The sequence below is a fragment of the Mus musculus genome, chromosome 6, assembly GCF_000001635.26.
Source record: "Mus musculus strain C57BL/6J chromosome 6, GRCm38.p6 C57BL/6J".
NCBI lineage: Eukaryota > Metazoa > Chordata > Mammalia > Rodentia > Muridae > Mus > Mus musculus.
In genome coordinates this window covers 48,735,571-48,754,744 of record NC_000072.6, presented here as the reverse complement: position 1 = coordinate 48,754,744, position 19,174 = coordinate 48,735,571, and the positions used below count along the sequence as shown (strand labels likewise).

The 19,174-nt window shown below is 46.5% G+C and overlaps 2 protein-coding genes across 3 annotated transcripts; both read right to left on the bottom strand.

The window, feature by feature from the left end:
* Positions 1-544: 544 nt before the first annotated feature.
* On the bottom strand, positions 545-8,548 carry Gimap5 (GTPase, IMAP family member 5). Its single transcript, NM_175035.5, has 3 exons — positions 8,315-8,548; positions 4,243-4,291; positions 545-2,204 (listed from the first exon to the last, which is right to left on the bottom strand). Exons 2-3 carry the CDS (start codon positions 4,283-4,285, stop codon positions 1,321-1,323), a joined length of 927 nt encoding a protein of 308 aa, NP_778200.1. The 5' UTR covers positions 4,286-4,291; positions 8,315-8,548; the 3' UTR covers positions 545-1,320.
* Positions 8,549-10,949: 2,401 nt separating this feature from the next.
* On the bottom strand, positions 10,950-15,698 carry Gimap1 (GTPase, IMAP family member 1). 2 transcript variants are annotated; one of them, NM_008376.3, is made up of 3 exons: positions 15,589-15,698; positions 13,328-13,425; positions 10,950-12,246 (listed from the first exon to the last, which is right to left on the bottom strand). In NM_008376.3, exons 2-3 carry the CDS (start codon positions 13,368-13,370, stop codon positions 11,387-11,389), a joined length of 903 nt encoding a protein of 300 aa, NP_032402.2. In that variant the 5' UTR covers positions 13,371-13,425; positions 15,589-15,698; the 3' UTR covers positions 10,950-11,386. The 2 variants fall into 2 exon arrangements, with proteins under 2 accessions (NP_032402.2, NP_787056.1); NM_175860.2 differs by having other exon boundaries at positions 13,328-13,419.
* Positions 15,699-19,174: the final 3,476 nt, after the last annotated feature.

The following is a 19,174-nucleotide window of genomic DNA, read 5'->3' as shown; positions in this document are numbered from 1 at the left end:
GGTAGAGTAGCGGAAGATCTGCCCAATCTAGGTGCACAGCATGTATTCATATTAACTGAGTTGTGTTTTCATTGCTGGGGTATATTTGGGTTGGAGATTTACCGCAACAGGTTAGTGTCTGGGCTTCTATTCTATTTACCTGTGTTTCTTATTTTGTTGTTGTTGATGCTGTTACTATGTCTCAATAATATAATTTCAAATCATGTTGATGATACCCCCAGCATTGCTCTTTGGTCAAGATTACTCTTTAGCTATCTGGGATCTCTTGTATCCTCAAGGTATTTGTGTGTGTGTGTGTGTGTGTGTGTGTGTGTGTGTGTGTGTATGTGTGTGTGTGTGTGTGTATTGGGGTGTGCACATGTGATTGCAGTGCCTGTGGAGGCCAGAAGGGATCACCCACAGCTGGAATTATAGTTTGTTGTGGGTTCCCAGGTCTGGTTGCTGGGTTGCAAACTCCAGTTTTCTAGAAGAGCAGTATATGATCCTAATTCCTGCACCAGTTCTCCAACACATCTTTATCTTTTCTTTCTTTCCTTTTTTTTTTTTAAATAGCTGAAGGATTCAGGAGAACAATGTTCTAGTGTCATACATGAAAATTACATGTACTTCAAAAACTTAGTGCTCATCAGGTTTATGTATCATAGTGGCTTTTGCCTGCATGAGTTGTTGAGGGCCTATAATGCTCACCACACAATCTTCCAAGCCCAAGATACACACCTCTGGCCCTTTGTATCTCTGACCATAGACTTTCTGGCTCATGTGATTCTTGACTGCTGACCCTGCTTTTTCTGGGATAAGACCTACCCTGCTCCTGTAACCTCTTCACTTGGTCCCCACTCATGTCCTGGCCCTCCCACCTCAGTGCTTCATGCACACCATCTTTATCTTTCTCGGGGTGGAATTATGATGGAGTTCTGACTTTATTGGTACCATGAAAGTCAGGGTATACTTGACTAAAGTATGACTCTGCTCTCAGCTTTGTGTATTTCTCCTCTTGACATCACATCTGTAGGAAGTGGGGATCTAGAAGTGATACACCCACTGCCACAACAGTCCATGTGTCTTCCTTTGTGCAAGCCCCCAGACCTTTATAATGGTAGCTACTTGCTTCATCATCTATCCTCACAACTTCAACAAAGAGAGAAATACATTTTTCTTTCATCCTTTATTTAATCTAACTGTATTTAAAAGAAGATTCCCTGGCATGTCTGATCCATGGGAATCAAATGAGAGTGAAATTAATTGAAGACTGAGGTTCCCTGACATGAGATGGGGAACTTTGGGGGACAAGGATGATGGAAGAAATCACCCAAAAAAGGCTCATTTACACCTGCTAATACACAAGTTAATGAAAGTGGTGAGAAGAGTCAAACCAAGCACAATAAGAAGAGCACATGCTGCAGTGTGGGAGCTCCAGCAGGACTTGACTGTGCAAATCATTTTAGCTATCCAGCTGCCCTCCTGCTCCTCCAGCTCCCGCCTCTGCTTCTCCACCTCCTGCCTCACCTTGGCCAGGTAGCACCTATAGGCTTCCTGGTGCACACTGTAACCTTCTCTAAGGAGTGCCTCAGCATGAAGGAAGAGGTCATTGCTGTGGAAGGAGCCCTCACACTCCTGTTCCAGCCTCCTCACCAGGGCCATGAGCTCTGCCAGCTGCCCCTGCTGCTCCTCCCCAGAGGCCCTGTTGTTGAAGGCACAGTACCTCCTCCCACACTCCTGAGTCAGGCTGCGCAGGCTGCGGTTGTCAGTGTGGGTCACAAACTCTTCCAAGGACTTCTCTTCCAGGTCTTCCTTGCGGGTGAAGAGGACGATCATGTGCCTCATGACCCCTACCCCAAAGACCTCCTTCACCATCCTCACAGCCATGGCATCTTCAGCTGTGAAGCGTCCCAGCTGGGTCACCAGTAACAACACATGGGGTCCTGGGGCACACAGCAGGTAGCAGTCTCCGATGTCCTTGTCCATGTCTTGGTTCTGGGCCTTTGACTCAAAGATGGGGGGTGTGTCTACCACTAGGATGCTCCTCCCCTCCCATGTGCCTGTCTCTGCCTGGCTGGTCCTGGTCACAGACTGGCCTCTGAGCCTGGACTGGAATGCTGGTCGTCGGAGGATGCTGTTCCCTGTGGCGCTTTTACCGCAGCCAGATTTGCCCACCAGGAGGATCCTCAGGCAGCTAGATTCTTGTACACAGTGGGCTTCTGGTCCTGTAGACAAGAGAAGGTTGTGTTTCACTTAGTAATTCTGACTTTGATGTCATGGTCCTTGTGGATAGCTCTTCAAAGCAATGGCCCTCTAGCCCAGAAAAATAGGCATCATTTAATGTTCCCAACTCCTTGCCTATAATTTTAGGTGGCTCTTGACTTTCCCAGCGTGCCTATTGGAAGTCAGCCAAGGGTAGAAGTGCCATAGGCAGGAGAGGCTCTGTTCCATCTGAACCAAGACAAATAGGTCATTTCTGAAGAAAAGGTCTTTGTGCTGTCCCCTGGAAGATGCTTAGGGCAGTGCTCCAGAAAACTGGTCATGAAATAAGTATGAGTTTAGAAGGAGGCAGAGATGGATGAGAAGCCTTGACTGACAGTCATCTCCTTACCCATAGATCTCCAGAAAGACTGTGTAAATGTGCTCAGTGTGTGCCCCTACCCACGAAGGTATCTTAGGTGGAAGAGCTGCTGTGACTTACATTCAGATCTGGCTGGATATGCAGGAAGCAAAGAGGCACTTGAATTTGAGATGAGGGAGGGCTACAGTTAATGTCACTTGGAAGTCTGGGAATTGATACTACAGTGGGTGGCTGGAGAAGGGTGGAAGAGAAGATGGTTAGAAACACTTAGAAGCAGATGAAGAGGACATGTCAGAAAGGTCTTCTGATCAGACAGGTGTGGCCCAGGGCTCATAACGTTAGGAGTGCTGGGGGGTGGGGCATTAGGGAGCCAAGAGCTCAAGTCTCCAGCATTGAAGGGATGAAGATCTAGGGCTGTCCTGTGAATCCAAACAAGTTTTAAGTACATTATAGACTAAAAATCTCTCATTTGGGTAGAAAGCTGGGGTGTAGCTCAGTGGTAGAGTGCCCATCCAGCAAGCAGGAGGGCCTCAGTTCAAGTTTCATTGTCACAGAAAGCAAACATTTTATTCCTTTTATACTGTGCTGGGTTTTTTGTTATTGTTGTTGTTGTTGTTTTGTTGGTTTGTTTTGTTTTTGTTTCCTTTAGTCTTCTGGGGGGGGTCTTTTTTTTTTAAATATTCATTCACTTTTTTTTTAAAGATTTATTTATTTATTTATTATATGTAAGTACACTGTAGCTGTCTTCAGATGCACCAGAAGAGGGCGACAGATCTCATTATGGATGGTTGTGAGCCACCATGTGGTTGCTGGGATTTGAACTCTGGACCTTCGGAAGAGCAGTCGGGTGCTCTTAACCCACTGAGCCATCTCGCCAGCCCTGGGGGGTGGGGGGGGTGGAGAGCCGGTACGTGCTGCGAGCAATCGCATGCATGCCGCCAGTAATCTCTGAGGAGAGCCGTGTGTGCCGCGAGCAATCGCCATTATAAGATGGCGCGGGCCTCCGCTGTGCCTAACTAGTAAACAAGCCTTGTACGCAGGTGCGAGAGTGAATTCACTCCTAGTCACTCCCATTCTCGGGGTGTAATAGTGGGGTGATGGGCAAGCAACGAATCAGGAGCTGTCACGCCATATCAGGTGCTGAAATGTCACGCTGCGGGTTATAAAAGCAGCGCCATTTTCCCGGTTCGGGATCTTCCTGAGAAGTAAGCAATAAAGCTCTTGCCGCGGAAGATTCTGGTTTGTTGCGTCTTTCTTGCTGGTCAAGTGGGACGCAATGGGGGGGGGGGGTCTTTTTAATGAAATAATCATTTTAAATGATTTTTTACAATGTATGCAACTGAGAGGAGATGAAGAAACTGTCACAATTAAGTTCCAGGCCCTTCTAACTCTGAATGAGTGTCAAAGACAAGCTTCCACAGTGTTACAGAGGAGTGTGTATGTGCAAGTATGTGTGTGTATATGCACATGTGTGTGCACATGCATGTGAGTATGTGCGCATCTGTATACACGAAAAAACCCCAATAGCTTAGACATAATAGAACTGGAAACATGAGGAAAAAATACCAGTTGCCTTTTATTCCCCTAGATCTTAACTGAGTCTCTGCACCTGTTTTGGAGTGAGACAAGGAACAGTTATTCCCTCCAGTTCTCAATCTCTTAGGACCTTGGTGTTTTCTTACCTTGAACTATAGTTCCATATGTGCTCTTCTGAAGGTGTTCCATTCTCTTCTGGAACAAAAATGGGAAGGAATTAAAGTCGGATCCATTTGGGGACTGGTAAGGCACCTCGACTCAGATAACTAAGGGTAACTCTCCTTGGGTGGCCAGTTCCATTGCTAACTCTCCGACCTATGTGTTACTTTCAAATATCTGCAAGTAACAGCTGGAGTGAGGCGGCACAATGTGCTATTGCTATTGTTTTCTCTCACTCCCAGGAAAGCGAATGTTCACTACAGAGGAACTGACTCCCTCCTCAAGCTGAAAGTACAAACTGTGGGAAGCATTCTTCTATGAGCAAGAAATAGACCAGAATAAAACAAACAAAAAACTAACAAACAACAACAAAAACTTAACAAGTGTAGACGACCTTGCCCGACTAGAGAAAATAACTGCTCTGCTGTGAATACCATTGATTTGTTTGAAGTACCATGCATGTCCAGAAAACGTACCATTGGCAAAGAAGCCATCCAGCATACTTTCCCTGGGAGGAACGAATGGAGTATGGCAACTTCTCCAAGGACTGACCTGAGAGGAAGGAGGTCAGGCGGTCAGACAAAGCGTCTTCCCTGCCTGGCTCTGAGGTCCTGGTTTAACAATGACCACAGTCTTTGTATTTAAGAACATTCAGCAAGAAACTGGATTGAGCATGGCATACATAGTCTGTGCACAGGGCTGTAATGTTGTTTCAATGGTTCTGGTATGATAAAATGGAAACATGGAACAGGAAGGGCTAGTCTGTGACACCAACTGCCCCTGGGTGAACTTCTGGCTCATGTTAGTCATCTAGTTTTTAAACATTTGTAGTTTTAAAACATAGTTGTACTTGGAAACATGTGCATGGAAAAAAAAAACTGAACAGAATAAAGACAAATGGCCACCATTTGCAATGAACATAATTGATTTGCTGTTCCCATGTCGTTGCACGATCTGATTTAAAAATTAAAACATCACAGATGTACTTCATGGTTTTTTGTCTTTTCCCAAATCTTCTGTCTCGCTCTCTCATTCTGGCCTTCACAGCAATCAGTATTTTGATGCTTTTACATGTTGTAAGTATTTTATATGTATTTGCATATACATGCTTAGAAAATTTCATGTTAAACCTTTACATAAATGTCATTTTTGCAATGTTATTCATTTTTTTATTGACATCTAAACTGCTCTGAAATTGTTGCTTTTCACAACAAAGAATGCTGTAAAATAGTCCCCCCAGGCACCCCTCAGCACTCCTGTTGAACAGTTCACCTAGAGCACAGATTTTCTGTTAGCTAGATGGATATGACCAGGCTTCACCCTGAGCGAGGTAAGTCAGCTCTTGCTCGCCCCAGGATCTCAGGGGAAAAAAAATCCCCAAATCTCCACAGCTGTTCCATGATGGCACACTCTGTTTTAATCAGCCTTACGGACATAGGACTGGTTGTTAGATTTACAACACCTCATAGCATGTGTGTTATATTTGGATGTTTCTGTTATTTTGTCTTTCACAATTTTATTTTGGAAAAAAAAAACAGCTTTTTTGAGGGGGTGACTTCTTCATAGTAAACTATCAATTATTTTCACATTGTCAGAATATCTTAAGGCCATCTTCTTCCTCTCTTCCTCTCTTCCTCTTCTCTCTCCTTCCCTGCCTGTCCACCTCCTCACACCCTTCCCTTCCCTTCCCTTACCTTCCCTTCCCTTCCCTTCCCTTCCCTCCCCTCCCCTCCCCTCCCCTCCCCTCCCCTCCCTTCCCCTCCCTTCCCTTTCCTCCCCTCCCCTCCCCTCCCCCCCCTTCCCTCCCCTCCCCTCCCCTCCCCCTCCCTTCCCTTCCCTTCCCTGGTCTTCTCTCCCTCCTTTCCTTGCTCCCACAGAAGAACAGCCCTCTCATGGCTATTTCTCACACACCATTCTGACTACTGTAAACTATATACAGATTTTTATTAAAATTCTTCAAATTATAGAGCATCATTTCTACTAATTTTCTGGATTTGAAGGTGCCAGGTACAGTGTCAGTGGGGATGAAGCTGAATTTCCCCACCATGACCGTCCTGGGTGCAGACCTCATTCCCAGGCTTCTTGTGTGACCATCTTCCCCTGTGTCCCCTGTGTTGTTATTGACAGACCCTTGGCATTTCTATTAAAGTTACATGACCTCCCCAGAGTCACATATTTGCCTTATAGCTAAACCTTCCCCAAATGGCTTCTTTCATCTGTGTCTTCTTTTGGATTTAATAGTCAGTGGGGAGTTGGGAGGGATCATCTGCAATAAATCTACAATCCTCTCTTCCTGGAACCCCACATATGCTGCTGCTGGCCCCATACTTTGGACACATACTTGGGTATTGATTGCTGTAATTTTCTCCCAAACCAACACTGAGAACTGTACTTCTATGTCTAGGTTCATGTTTTTATAAAACAAAAATACCCAATGGAGAAAAATAATTACTCAAAGATAAGGGAGGCATCTGTTCTGTTTTGAAGGATTTCAATTTGAACCCAACTTGGTGCTCAGTGTCAGTTGCATGTGTGCAGTGTGACTGTCATAACCAAACTCAGCAAAATTAGCAGGGAAGTTTCTGAATTATTTTCTGAGAAATCAGACATACCACAGGGGACATATGTTCCACTGAGAAACAAATTAGTTGGCAGATATGACTAAATATGCAAATGCACAGAGGTGAAGCAGGGTAATGAGATAGAGACATTAAAATGAGTCACAGATCAAACAGGAGAAGTCAGTCAACAGCCTAGAAACAGAGGGAAGGGGAGGAGGTGTGATGGACATGAAGAGATGTGACTGTTGACCTGCAGAGCACACAACTGTGGGCAGACAGAGTGGAGGTAGAGTTCGTCTACAAAGGGAAAGTTCTGCTAACTTTCCCCAGTGTGGGCAGTGTGTGGGCCGTGGCAACTGACAAGGGTCAGCAGGAAGGCATTACTCAAGGAGAAGGCAGAAGCACAAACCCAAATGTTCATTCTCGTCTGAAAACAGCCAAGCCAGCTTATCAGGACAATTTATTTTACCAAGCAATGAGGACACAGTTCAGTCAGGAAGTTGAGAGAGTCTTTCTTGTCTTCCTTGTTAAGTACCGGCAGGCAACAAGGACGCCTAGGGCAAAGCGCCTGATGCACAAGCTTGGAGACTTGACTCTGAGCACCAGAGCCTGCTTCTGTAATCCCAGCACTATACACAGTGAGGCAGCCTGTGGAGATAGGAGAATCAGCCAGAGGCTGTCAGGCCAGCTAGCCCAGGGTGTGGCAGAAACAAGAGAGAAGCCGTTTCCACCAAGCAGAAGGGTAGAAATGACTTCAGAAAGCTGTCCTCTGATCTCCACAAGTCTCCAGTGGCACCAGTGTATTTCCTCACACAACTAAAACCAAAACAAACATTTTCACTCGCATCTGCTCCACCCATCTGCCCCTCCCCTGTTCCTTTATGTCCAGGTACTAAGAGTCACAGGGCAGGTTAGTAGGCAAGAGTCCTGGAAATAGTACCCTCTACTGTAAAGTTCAGCTGACAACGAGGGTGTTCATACACATCTAAAACATAATACTGTTAACATACCACAGCTTCTTGGGGTATGTTAAGGGAAGGTGTGGGATACCTGGCCATGAAGAATGGGGTGGTTTTCAGACAAGATTCTAAGGTAGAATTCACTGACCTGTCTTTCAGGGAAGGGCTAGACCATATAGGAAGGAACATAGAGGTTTCACTCTGGCTTGTAGAGCCTTAAGAACTCATCCTGCCCTCCTTCAGATGAGGTCTATCTGGCCTAGTAGGCTTTGGGGAGTCTGGGATAAAATGAAGAAATGTGCTCCACCTGCTGGGGGAGCTTGGGAAAGCCTGTGGCTCGGACTTTAATTACTCCTCCATCAAAAAACCATCACCTTTGTTAACTGAGGGTTTCAGAAAGGCGCAGATGGTGAGATGGAAAGCCTAGGGCCTAGGGATGATGGCATGGAAATTTCAGGGCTCTGTCCCACTCTATGCTGTCGCCGACCCTCAATTCACTGCTCTTTCACTGTCCAGGAAACCCAACACACCAAGCTCACCCGAGTGCACAGCGGCTCCCTGGCTCCCAAGCGGCTGTCAGCGCCCTGGCGGGTTCCTCTTTACCCTTACAGGTATGCGGTGGGCCTGTGCCTGCTGAGCAGTGCTCTCACAGAACAGCTACATGCAGAGCCATGAATCCAGAGTCCGAAGGCAGGAAAAGAAAGCCCATGGTGACGGAATACACACTGCCCTGCAGACTATATCCCCTCGGGTAGGTGGAAAGGCCTTGAACATTTGCCAGAACACAGTGAAACTGCTTTAGTCAATGACCACTTCCTGTGGAAAGCCTCCCGGCCCTACTCATTTCCCCTTCAGGGGGTGTTGAGGGCACAGTTCTCGGAGCCTGAGAAGTGGAAGACAGCCACCCTTTTCAAGAAAGCCCATGTGTGGCTGGAAAGTGCTGCGTCCCAGGTTCCCCATCAGCACCCAAGCTGAGCATCTGCACTTCCCCAAGCTCCTGGGGTCTCATGTCACAGGCTCTGCATTCAGAACTCCTAAAGAGGGACAGAAAAGCAGCACTGGCCCCGGAGAACCCGGACTGCCCCCTCTCAAAGAGCAGCTAAGCTCAGACAGGAGACCCGGTACTGGCTACCCCTTCTTTGCTATTTGTTGACACAGCCATAGGTGGTCATTGTACAGTTTCTCGCCTATGGAATGTCCAGATGGGCAGGGTGAAGTATTTCTTTACCTTTGTACCTGTTAAGTTTAAGCCTTGAACATAATACACAGTGCTGGCTTATGCAAGGTGATTCTCATCTCAGAGAATTCCCCCATGATGCTTTCTATTGTCAGGAAAGTATACTTGGCTCTCTGTTGTGAACACTAGGGTTTCAAGGGGTCTAGGGAGGTGACATTCTAAGAGACTGCACAGAAAGTGGGGGGGGGGGGGGAGGAAGGAAGAGAGATGAAAGGAGGGAAGGACAGTTAGTTTAAAGCTAGGTAGATAAAGCCCTCTGCTTGTATTTTTAAGAGAAGACATAACTGAAGTTAAGCATGGTGGCTTATTCTTATCCTAGTTTGTCAGGGGATTGCAGCAGGATTGCCTTGAGTTAGAAGCCAGCCTAAGCCACTGTGTGAGTCAGTCTAATAAAAAGCCTTAGCCTCAAGAAGATGTAGCAGCATCCTTTATTAGTGTCTCTGTCCTTTATCTTAAACTCAGTAGCGACCAGCTGTGCCTGCTAGTTGCTAGAGCTTGTTATGTCCTTAGGGCAAGAGGAAGGTCTGCAACCGAGAGGGCCCTGCAGTCAGGCTTCAGCTGAAGCTAGATCCCTACATTCCCAGGGTGCTAGGGAGGTTCTGGATGTTTGCAATTCAAAGAGAGGCTGCTGTGAGCACAAGATCCTCCCACTCTTCAACTCAAAACAGTTTTTTGTTTTTGTTTTTGTTTTGTTTTGTTTGTTTGTTTTTTTTTGTTTGTTTTTTGTTTTTTTTTTAAAGATGTACATCTCAAGGCAAAGGCAAAGAGGGAGAACAAAAGGTCCTAAGAGGTTTGGGTTTCATTATTATCATCATCATCATTATTTTTTTTATTATTTTTAAGAAAGAAAGGAAAAGAGAATTCCGAGTGATGGTTCTGTCCCATTGAAGAGATTTTTTCCCCCATTTTGATTTTTATTCAACCTTTGGTTCTTAACTCATCAGAAAAGCTCAGAGTCTCTCAGAAACCTGCCAGAGACCAGAGTTCACATCACCCCATGAAGACCACAACCACCCAGTACTAAGAGTTGAACCAAGGGCCCTGGGAGGGGAACATCTGCTCCTCTTGCCTACGCCTCCTAGCAGACATGTGCAATCAAGTCCATCTTGAAACAATTCTTTTTAAAAAGAACCTTTGATATCTTTTTTACAGAGGAACAAATTAAACCCTCCAAAAGTCATGGCAAGTGTTCTTTTGAAGATAGGCGGTGACTCATCTCTCATTATTGATGTTAATTAATGAAGTCAATTTTTAGACCCTGTGCTTTGGTGTGAACACTGGAAGGAGATCCCTGGCTGGCTCATCTCATCTCTGTGGAAAGAGGGCAGAAGGACCGTAAGAGCCAGAGGTGGTGGATGACTTTAGGGAAACTGTTTCCAGACACAACAGGGCAGGTGCATACATGAGTTTTAGTAGATGTGACCGTGTTCACCACACCTGAGCAAGTGCGACACAAATCCCCCCAAAGGCTGTGGGCACAAAGTCCCACTCCACTCAGGAGCTAGTCACAAACCATAGCTCCTGGGAGAAGGAAAATCAATTTTCTTCAATGAAGTGACACTGGGTGTATGCATACCTCAGGGCAGCCTTCATGAGGTTTTGTGAGTAGGGAGGTGGAAAGGATTTGGGAGGACTCGGGAAAAATGAGAGAATATGATCAAAATATATGAAATTCTCAAGGAATAAGTAAGAACATTATTTTTAAAAAAAAGAGGAAAAGAAAATGTGTGTTCTCTTTGCGCTGTGATTTTTGCCCCCATTTACAAGCTCCTGGGTGTATTTCATTATATTAAGGGAAGGATGGACCACAGGGATGATGAAATGTCTGAAGGAAGCGTTTTGTATTTTTAAAACTCTGAATGCATATAGTTAAAACAGAGACTCAGCACAACAGTGTCGCGTCAGCTCTCGACCAGCAAGAACGACACGACCACCAGTCCTTCTAACAGCAGTTTATTCAGTCTTCATCTTTCTTCTTGTTTATATCTCCCCCGAACCCTGGGCCTCTCACTCTTATATACTCTCAGTTCCCATCCACCCACAGCAGGCCACGCCACCTCACCAGGCACGCAGCTTCAGCTAATCAGGGCAGCAGGGGCATATCTCCATCAAAATGGATTCACCAGTATCCTGGTGCACCTGTGCAGCTCTCATGATGTTTGTGGCTTATATTCAGGTGTATGAGGAAGTCAGGTGCAAGCCATAAGACTTAGCTGCAGTCCCTGGTGCCTTTGGTACTGCCGCCACACCCGCTCCTCACACAACAGAACCTTAGCAAAGTTGATGCCAAGTCACTGCACTGTGAATCATTAAAGCTCTGAGCAGAATTCTAACTATTTCTTTTTTAAAAACGGAACATCTTCTAACACCAGCTTTATCTGTTATTCTGGTCCCCAAAGCCCTTTCTGTAGAACAGCAGGTAGATCAAGATGGCCACACCCAGGAAGACAGAGAAACCACGCCTCCAGCCCTTCCAGTAGAATTTCCGCCATCCCCACAGCCCAGCTAGCAACCTGGTGCGCCTCTGCATGCGCTCAGCCACTATCTCTGCCACCTTGGCTACTTGGTCCTGGGGGTCAGCGCACCGCGTGTCCTGCACCAGCTCATACACCTCATTGGAGTAGTGCGCGCCCCCGTGCTCCCTCACCAAGCACGCAACCATGCCCAGCAGCTGCTCAGCCTGAGCCTCGCGCTCGCTGCCTGTGGCGCGGTTGTTGAGGGCGCACACGCGGCCCCCGCACTCGGCCACCAGGTCCCGCAGCGCGCGGTTGTCCGTGCAGTGCACATAATCCTGCAGGGAGTCTCCAGCCAGGTCCTCTTGGCGCGTGAACACCACGACAGTGCGCGCCATCACCTGCTTCCCGAATAACCGCTTCACCGCGGCCAGCGCCTGGCTGTCCTGCATGGTGAAGCGACCCAGCTGGGTGACCAGCAGCAGCGCGTGCGGCCCAGGGGCCGACAGCACAAAGCAGCGGGCTGTCTCCACGCACCCAGGGTCGGTCCGCGGGATCTCGGAGCTGAAGATATCCGGGGTGTCCACCACCTCCACCTGCCAGCCGGCCCACATTCTGCTGGCCAAAGTGCAACTTCTGGTGACAGGCACCGCCCCCAGCCTGGACAGGAAGCACTTCTGACCCAGGATGCTGTTGCCAGTGGCACTCTTGCCGGTCCCAGTCCTGCCCACTAGGATGAGCCTCAGCTGGGGCATCTGCGGGGCCCTGGAGTCCTCTGAGCCTGAGGATCAGATGTGGCAGCATTGAGTCAGAGACACAGGCTTTCCTCTGGGAAAGACTTGTATTCAAGCCTTCAGCATACAAGGGAAGGACCCACATTGCCTGTTCTCCTTGGAAGCCTGGTGCTCCCATCTGCTTTGGGTTCTCTGAGCTCAGGTTCTTCCCCGTCTCTCCTTTCTGCATTTGGATTCTCTGTGCACCTGCAGATGCTCCTGCTGACGTTTCACAAAATATTCCTTTATAACTCCTGGGTTCACCAGGGTCTCTGGTCCTGAACACAGGCCGACCTGATGCTGAATTGAGACACCAGGGTTCCTTCCCCCGCCCCCAACCCCCACTCTGAGATGCGGACCATCAAGCACAGGGGAGCCCCTCAATCCTAGACAATTGGGGTTGGCTGCAGCCTACCACGTGTTCCCTGTGTAAACGCAGGAAGTGCTCAGTCTAGGACACAACTCAAAGCTTTGACACATGGGGCTTTCTCAAGGTTGTTCGAGAGTTAGAGAAGAGAATTCATCTTCTTCCCTCTTTCTCCTCGCTTGTCTCAAGCCAGCTCCCTCCTCGTGGTTAATATTTTATTACCTTTTATTTACTTAGGGGGCAAACAGCCATGTCCTGTGGAGGCTAAAGGTCGGCTTTCAGGAGTCCGTTCCCTCCCTCCACCATGTGGGCTCAGAAGCTGAAATCAGCTCATCAGGTTTGGCAGCCTTTACCCACCCAGTTATCTCCCTGACTCCAAATACTGATACCCAGTTAATTCCCCATCCTCCTAACACTGGGGACCTGATGAGTGAAGCTCACTCTAGGACTGGATTTCCCATCCCGTGTCATTTTTGTGGAAACCAGAGTAGGTTTATCCCTTCATGCTGTGGGAACCAGTGACAGGCTGGTCAAAGCTCTGAGCTCCCAGGTGGGCCCAGTATGTGTGGGTGGGTGTGGTGGTGGTTCGAAGGGAGTGCAGGGGAGGGGCTGCTGTTTCATCCCAGCAGCTTGCAGACCTGAGGAAGCTCCACCCCTTTCTTCCCTTTCTTACTCTGAGCTCACACAGAAGCCAGGTTGCATTTCCCCAGAAAGGCTCTTACCATAGGCGTCTTCCTCATCTCTTGCCATCTTCCTTCCTCCCATGCTTCTTAGAAGGCTCTCGGTTTTGGTTTTCTCATTTGTGTGCTCATTCCTGCAGCTGAGCAAAACCCAACCACAGAGTCAGGCAAATTCTAAAGAATACAAAGCAAGGCTTTTGTCTGCAAGGAGCCGAGCATTTAGGCGTGCGCTTCCGTTTACAGGCACTTCGGGGGCACCTTTTGTCCACCATAGTAAGTTCTTCTATTCCTTCTTAGAGATAGCATCTGGATTTTGAAGAATAACATCTAGGGGGACCAGAAAGATGGTTGCAATGCTAGCTTGACAACCTGAGCTTTCTCTCCTGACCTCAGGAAAGGTGGAGTGAACCAACGCCACAAAGTTGTCTTATGAGTCTCCAAGCCCTTTGCTCTAAACTTTCCCCTTCTACTACCTATGTTCTGGTTGTAACATTATCTGGTACAGCCAAGCACTTCCGGGTCACTTAAGCCTAATTCCAGGAGTCCCTAAGCGCAAAGCAGTGCCCCCCCCTCCCCCCCCAGTCTGCTACTCCAACCTCTTATTCAGCTAACAGGTCTCAGCCAGTGACTGCCCAGAAATCAGATTCAACCTCTCCCTGGCCTTTCTCTGGTGATAGCTTTGGTTCCACATTCCTGTCTGAGTGCTTATCTGCATCTCTCCACCATTTCATGCTCCATCTCTTTGTCTCCACTATGGGTGACATGTTCCCTCCCTCTCTTCCTCCTGTGGGCACAACACCAGAGAAGGGTAATGTTAACTCAATAGCCTATCTCCCACAGAAGGGCTTTGCAAACCAGATGGGCTAATACCCCTTCCATCTCCCAAAGCCTTTAGTCAAACACTCTGTGGGATTCCATGTCTCTGTCCTGTGTGCAGAAATCAGCAAATGCCCACAAATGACACAGATCAGAACTGAAGAAACAGCCGTAAGAGCGGGGGCAATGAGCAAGGTAAGAGCGAGAGCAATGAGCAAGGCTTCTGCAGGAGCTGGAGGAGCTCTTCCTGGGGGAAAATGAGGAGGAGGCACAGGGACTCCATGGAAGCCCAGGGCAGGACGCTGGGGCTTCCAGAGTTCAGAGTGGAGGCTGGGCTTCCTTTGATAGTTTCTAAGAGAAAGGCAAACACCGAGTGAAATCTCGGGCGATAAATGTTTCTATTATCTGGGAACATAAAGCACATGCAGTTCTATATGCTCAAGAGAGCCCGGGATAGTCCAGGTCCTTGCCTACAAGCTTGATGGGGTTTTGGTTTTTGTTTTTTGGGGCTTTTTTGTTTGTTTGTTTGGTTGGTTTGGTTTGGTTTTTGTTTGGTTGGTTGGTTGGTTTTGGTTTTTGGTTTTTTTGTTTGTTTGTTTTGTTTTTTTGAAGTATTTAGGTGTTCCCCTCAACATCACACTTCTTGGATCTATCCTCAGTTGTTCTGATACAACAAGTAGTATCTTTCTCACAAGCTTAATCTGCATCCAGAATTTGAAGAACATTATTTCTTAAACCCTTCCTTGTAGACGCGGAGAAACAGAGGTATCCCTGCAGTTGGAGTGGGACAAACTCCAGGAAGACAAGTGAGGACTAATTCCATTCCTCTCAAGTTTGCTAGAGCCCCTCCGACTGGCAAGGAGAAGAAGAGACTTCTGAGAGACAGACGTGGCCCATGAGGAGTAGCCATGAAAGCATGGTTTATAAGGACACAGAAGGATCGTTTGCCTTTGCTGAATGTGCTTTTTTTTTCTATAGAAAGAAACATTTAATGAAATTTCTTTCAAAATTCATCACTTTACTCTTTAACTTGTTTTTTGGCCAAAGTACACAGTCCTGGAAGGTACTAGGTAAAGACATGTTTTTTCAAGACCTTTTAAGTTTCTTTGATACACCAGACATCACCAGCTAAAGATACCATGCAAATCAGAAAACTCTATTTTTTTTTTTTTTTTTTTTTTGAGGAATGGACTGTGCTTTGCTCCTGGGAGGAGATCTAGAGTACATTTCCCTTACTGTACGAAAAGAGTGAGGGAAGAGATAAGCTTTGTTCATCAAAGATGTGTGAACTCCTAAGACTTCCTCCAAACTTGTCGATTCGAAGCCCAGGCCATCCTAACGCATCCGGAAGCCCCCCTTGCCTGTGATGCACGCTCGCTCGGAGTGCTCCTGCATAGTGCTTTGTACAATGCAGGTGTATAGGTACCAGACACTTTGGTCTCACAGCCCAGCTTCCTCTCCACCCCAGCTCACAGCCTCAGGCTCACCTTTCTTGCTGACAGTCCCTGAAGTGACCCAGAGAAGCCCCGGCCTCGCCTTCCCTTCGCTTGTGAGTGCAGAAGTCTCTCCTTGCCCAGGGCTGAGCATAGAGGAAGTCGCTAGGCTGCCTGGGTCTTAGAGATCAGGAAACTGAGAGAAAGGCCGGATGATGATGGCTTAAAGAGACAGAAACATTTTCCATGTAGTTGTGGTCTTAGCATTCCTCTATGAAATCACGCACTCTATCTTCTCTGTGACTAAAGGCTGTTTGTCCAGAAGGGTTAGTAGAATCAAACATGTCAACAGAGCCTTCCTTGGCTGACTCTATTCTAGAATTGGCTACAGGTAATCTTCCGTGTGTGTGTGTGTGTGTGTGTGTGTGTTTTGTGGTGGTGGTGGTAGTGGTGGTGGTTGTTGTTGTTTGTTTGTTGTTTTATTTTTATTATTTTTGTTTCCATTTTTCTCTTTAAGGATTTCTCTTACTACAAAATAGCCTCCAATTGAGATTGGAGGATGACAAATTGAAGCCCATTCTAGGCTACTAATCTTTTTAAGACCCCCACTTCAAAACAAAACAAACACCAAAGGCTCAGGGTTTAGCTTATTGATAGAGCATTTGCCTAGAATCATTTGCCTAGCATATACAAAGTCCTAGGGTCTATCCAGTACCAAAGAAAACAAAAAAGAAAAATTTACAAAGAATAGAATATCTAATATCACTAAGACTGATATTGGCTATTAGTGATTAATCTTTAAATTAGTGCATGCATATTTTGTTCATTCCTATTTTACTAAATAAAGGCTTTGATTGGAAATGTGAGTTACTTTAAAAATGTCTTTTAATGGTTGAAGTAATTGCATGATTTTTCTTTTGATCTATTAATATTGTAAACTATGTTTCTATGTAAGTATATTTATGTAAGTGTTTGTATACTTGCACGCACATGTGTATGTGTGTCTGTGTAAAAGGGTTGGGTTCCAAGGCATATGGACTATTGAGGTGGAGATATCTGGTGCTGAAAGAAGCTATGAGGGAGTAGCCTTGGGATTTACACCTGAGAGAGGAAGGAAAGAAGACGGTATTGGATAAGGATAAGATTGAGTCAGTCACAACAAATGCTGACTCCACAGGGAATTCTACAGTTTGCGTAGACCTTGAGATGGAAGGTGACGAGACTGCATTTCACAGTTCTATCAGCCAGTTATTGGATGTAAACTTCCACTGGAGAAAACACTTAACCTAGAGGCATCGCTCTTCAGCAGATGCCAACCTCCGGGCAAGGGTGATAGTCAGACAGTGGGTACTGCCAGTTGGCTGCACTCCTGGTCAGCTGGAGGGAGAGGCTGTGCTGCTGCTGCATGTTGGCATGCTGATAGAATCTCTCTTGCTTCATTATCTGAGCCATTTGAAGAGATGTGTCAATATGGTTTTACATATGTCCCCCCAAAGCAGGCATGTCCAACTCTAGGGAGATGGAGGCAGGAGGATCGTAAGTTTAAGGCTCTGTTTCAAAATAACTGAAAGTGGGCCTGAGGATACAACATGTGGGAAGCCCTAGGTTCAATCCTCACTAGAGAGGGTGGGAATCTCCTCAAGAAAGCTTCTTCTTAGCCTACCCTCTCCACTCTTGCCTTTGCAACACCAACCTTAGAAGGAACATCTCCCCACTGCCCTACTTACCACCACACGTGTGACCATAGAAGTCACCAGATACAGGACCAAAGTGAGGAAGAAGGAACAGGCTCCAGCTAACATGAACGAGCAGGGCTTACTGCAAATATCTGGATGCACAATAATTCATTTTACTCTTGCAGTTTGAAGAAATTGTGGGAAATGCTTCAGACCACAGACATATTAAGAAATCGTTGACAACTCTTTGTGGTTTCTTGCATAGCCCTTGTTTGCAAAGTGCTTCTGCTTAATCAAAGATTCTGTGATGACAGCAATGTTCCCAGGGCTCCCAAGGCTATGAACTTTTGCATTGTGGTTGGAGTGATGGGGAGACTAAGCTGTATATTTAAGTTCATATGATTGAATATTGCATCCATGTGGCCTGTAGCTATCATACCTGTAGTCATGGTATTTATTTTCTTCTCCTCTTTATTTTTCAGTACTGAGGATGGAGCCCTGTTCCTAGCACATGGGTGTACTGTGGCATCAAGGTTTATCTCTGGCCCTCTGTTTGCCTCTTATTTTAAGACAATGTCTCACTAAGTTATCTAAGCTAGCCTTGAATTTTGCTCTGTAGCTGAGGCATGCCTTGAACTTGCCGTCTTCCTGCCTCAGCCTCCCCAGGTAGCTGGTATTACAGGTCTGAATCCCCAGGCTTGGCTAAGGCATACTTTTTAGCAAGATGATACAGAATTCTATGTTTGGTGAGGGAAAGGACACAGATAAAGATGTGTAAAACTGCAGAGCAGAAAGTGCAAATGGATTTAATATTTTTGTAAAATCCCCAGCTGTAGTGGAGAAGTGTGGTCCTGGCAAGTTTTACAGTGGCCTCTTGCAAGCTTAATTTCCCTGCTGTGCTTTGTCAGAAGTCGTCGACTCTTTGCAATGATTATGAGTGAAGCGGGAATTTAACCTGGATACAAACACCCAAACTCTCATAACTAGATCGTTTGCTATAAATTGCTTACAATCAAAACTTCCCCACATCATTCCACAGAAGCCTGGTGGCTGTACACTCCGCAAAGACAGTTCCTCATCCTGTGATCAGGAGGATGATGCGAAACGAACATAGTCATCCCCCTGCTTCTTTCTGAAAAGATACCGTCCCGAGCTCATGTCCACTAAGTTTGTTTCAAATCCTGAGAATTCCCCCTTTTCACACTGGGAAGTAAAATGGTTTCCTAGGAACACATGGGGACAGCATGTAGCTGGCTGTCAAAATTCCACAGAGCAGACAAGGGCAAAGTCAAGCTCTCCTCAAGGCAATTGTGAGACCAGAGTGACATTCCTGGGAGGTGGGTGCTGTCAGCACACACAGCACAGAGATGTGTCTCCTGTGAGTTTCCCATCTGTGGTGTCAAGTGTAAGTCTCTGTCTTTTTCTGGAGGGTCAAGTGCGGGATATAAAGGCAGTGGCCACTTCCTTGGATCAAATCATGGACTGTATAGTGCCATGTCAAGCTCCAATGTGTCCCCCTCATACTCCACAGACACCCCCTCCTTCTCACCCCAAACCTCTTTTAAATGCACGCTAAAGTGTAGATAAATGAATCTTAAGTGGTCCTTTTTAAAGTTGTGGATTAGGAGCTGGAGTGATGGCCCATCAATTCAGAGCACTTGCTATTCTTGCAGAAGAGCTGGGTTCAATTCCCAGCACCCACATGATGGCTCAGAACCCCATCAATTCACAACTCCAATTCCAGGGGATCCAGTGCCCTCTTCTGGCCTCCAAGGGTACCAGGCATGCATGTGGTATGCATACATACATGTATACATGTATGCTAACTGCTCATGCATAAAAACTCTTCATTGGTGAATTAATGTGATGCCATCGTCATATGAACCCACTCTTGTGATGAATTTATTTTCTTTTCTCTCTCTCTCTTTTTTTTTGTTTTTGTTTTTGTTTTTGTCTTTGTTTTT

Coding starts and splice junctions, on each gene's coding strand:
- Gimap5 (NM_175035.5), bottom strand. CDS start 4,285: ATGGAACACCTTCAGAAGAGCACATATGGAACTATAGTTCAAG. Junction 2,205..4,242: donor ATATGGAACTATAGTTCAAG/GTAAGAAAACAC, acceptor TCTTGTCTACAG/GACCAGAAGCCCACTGTGTA.
- Gimap1 (NM_008376.3), bottom strand. CDS start 13,370: ATGGGAGGAAGGAAGATGGCAAGAGATGAGGAAGACGCCTATG. Junction 12,247..13,327: donor AGATGAGGAAGACGCCTATG/GTAAGAGCCTTT, acceptor TCTGATCCTCAG/GCTCAGAGGACTCCAGGGCC.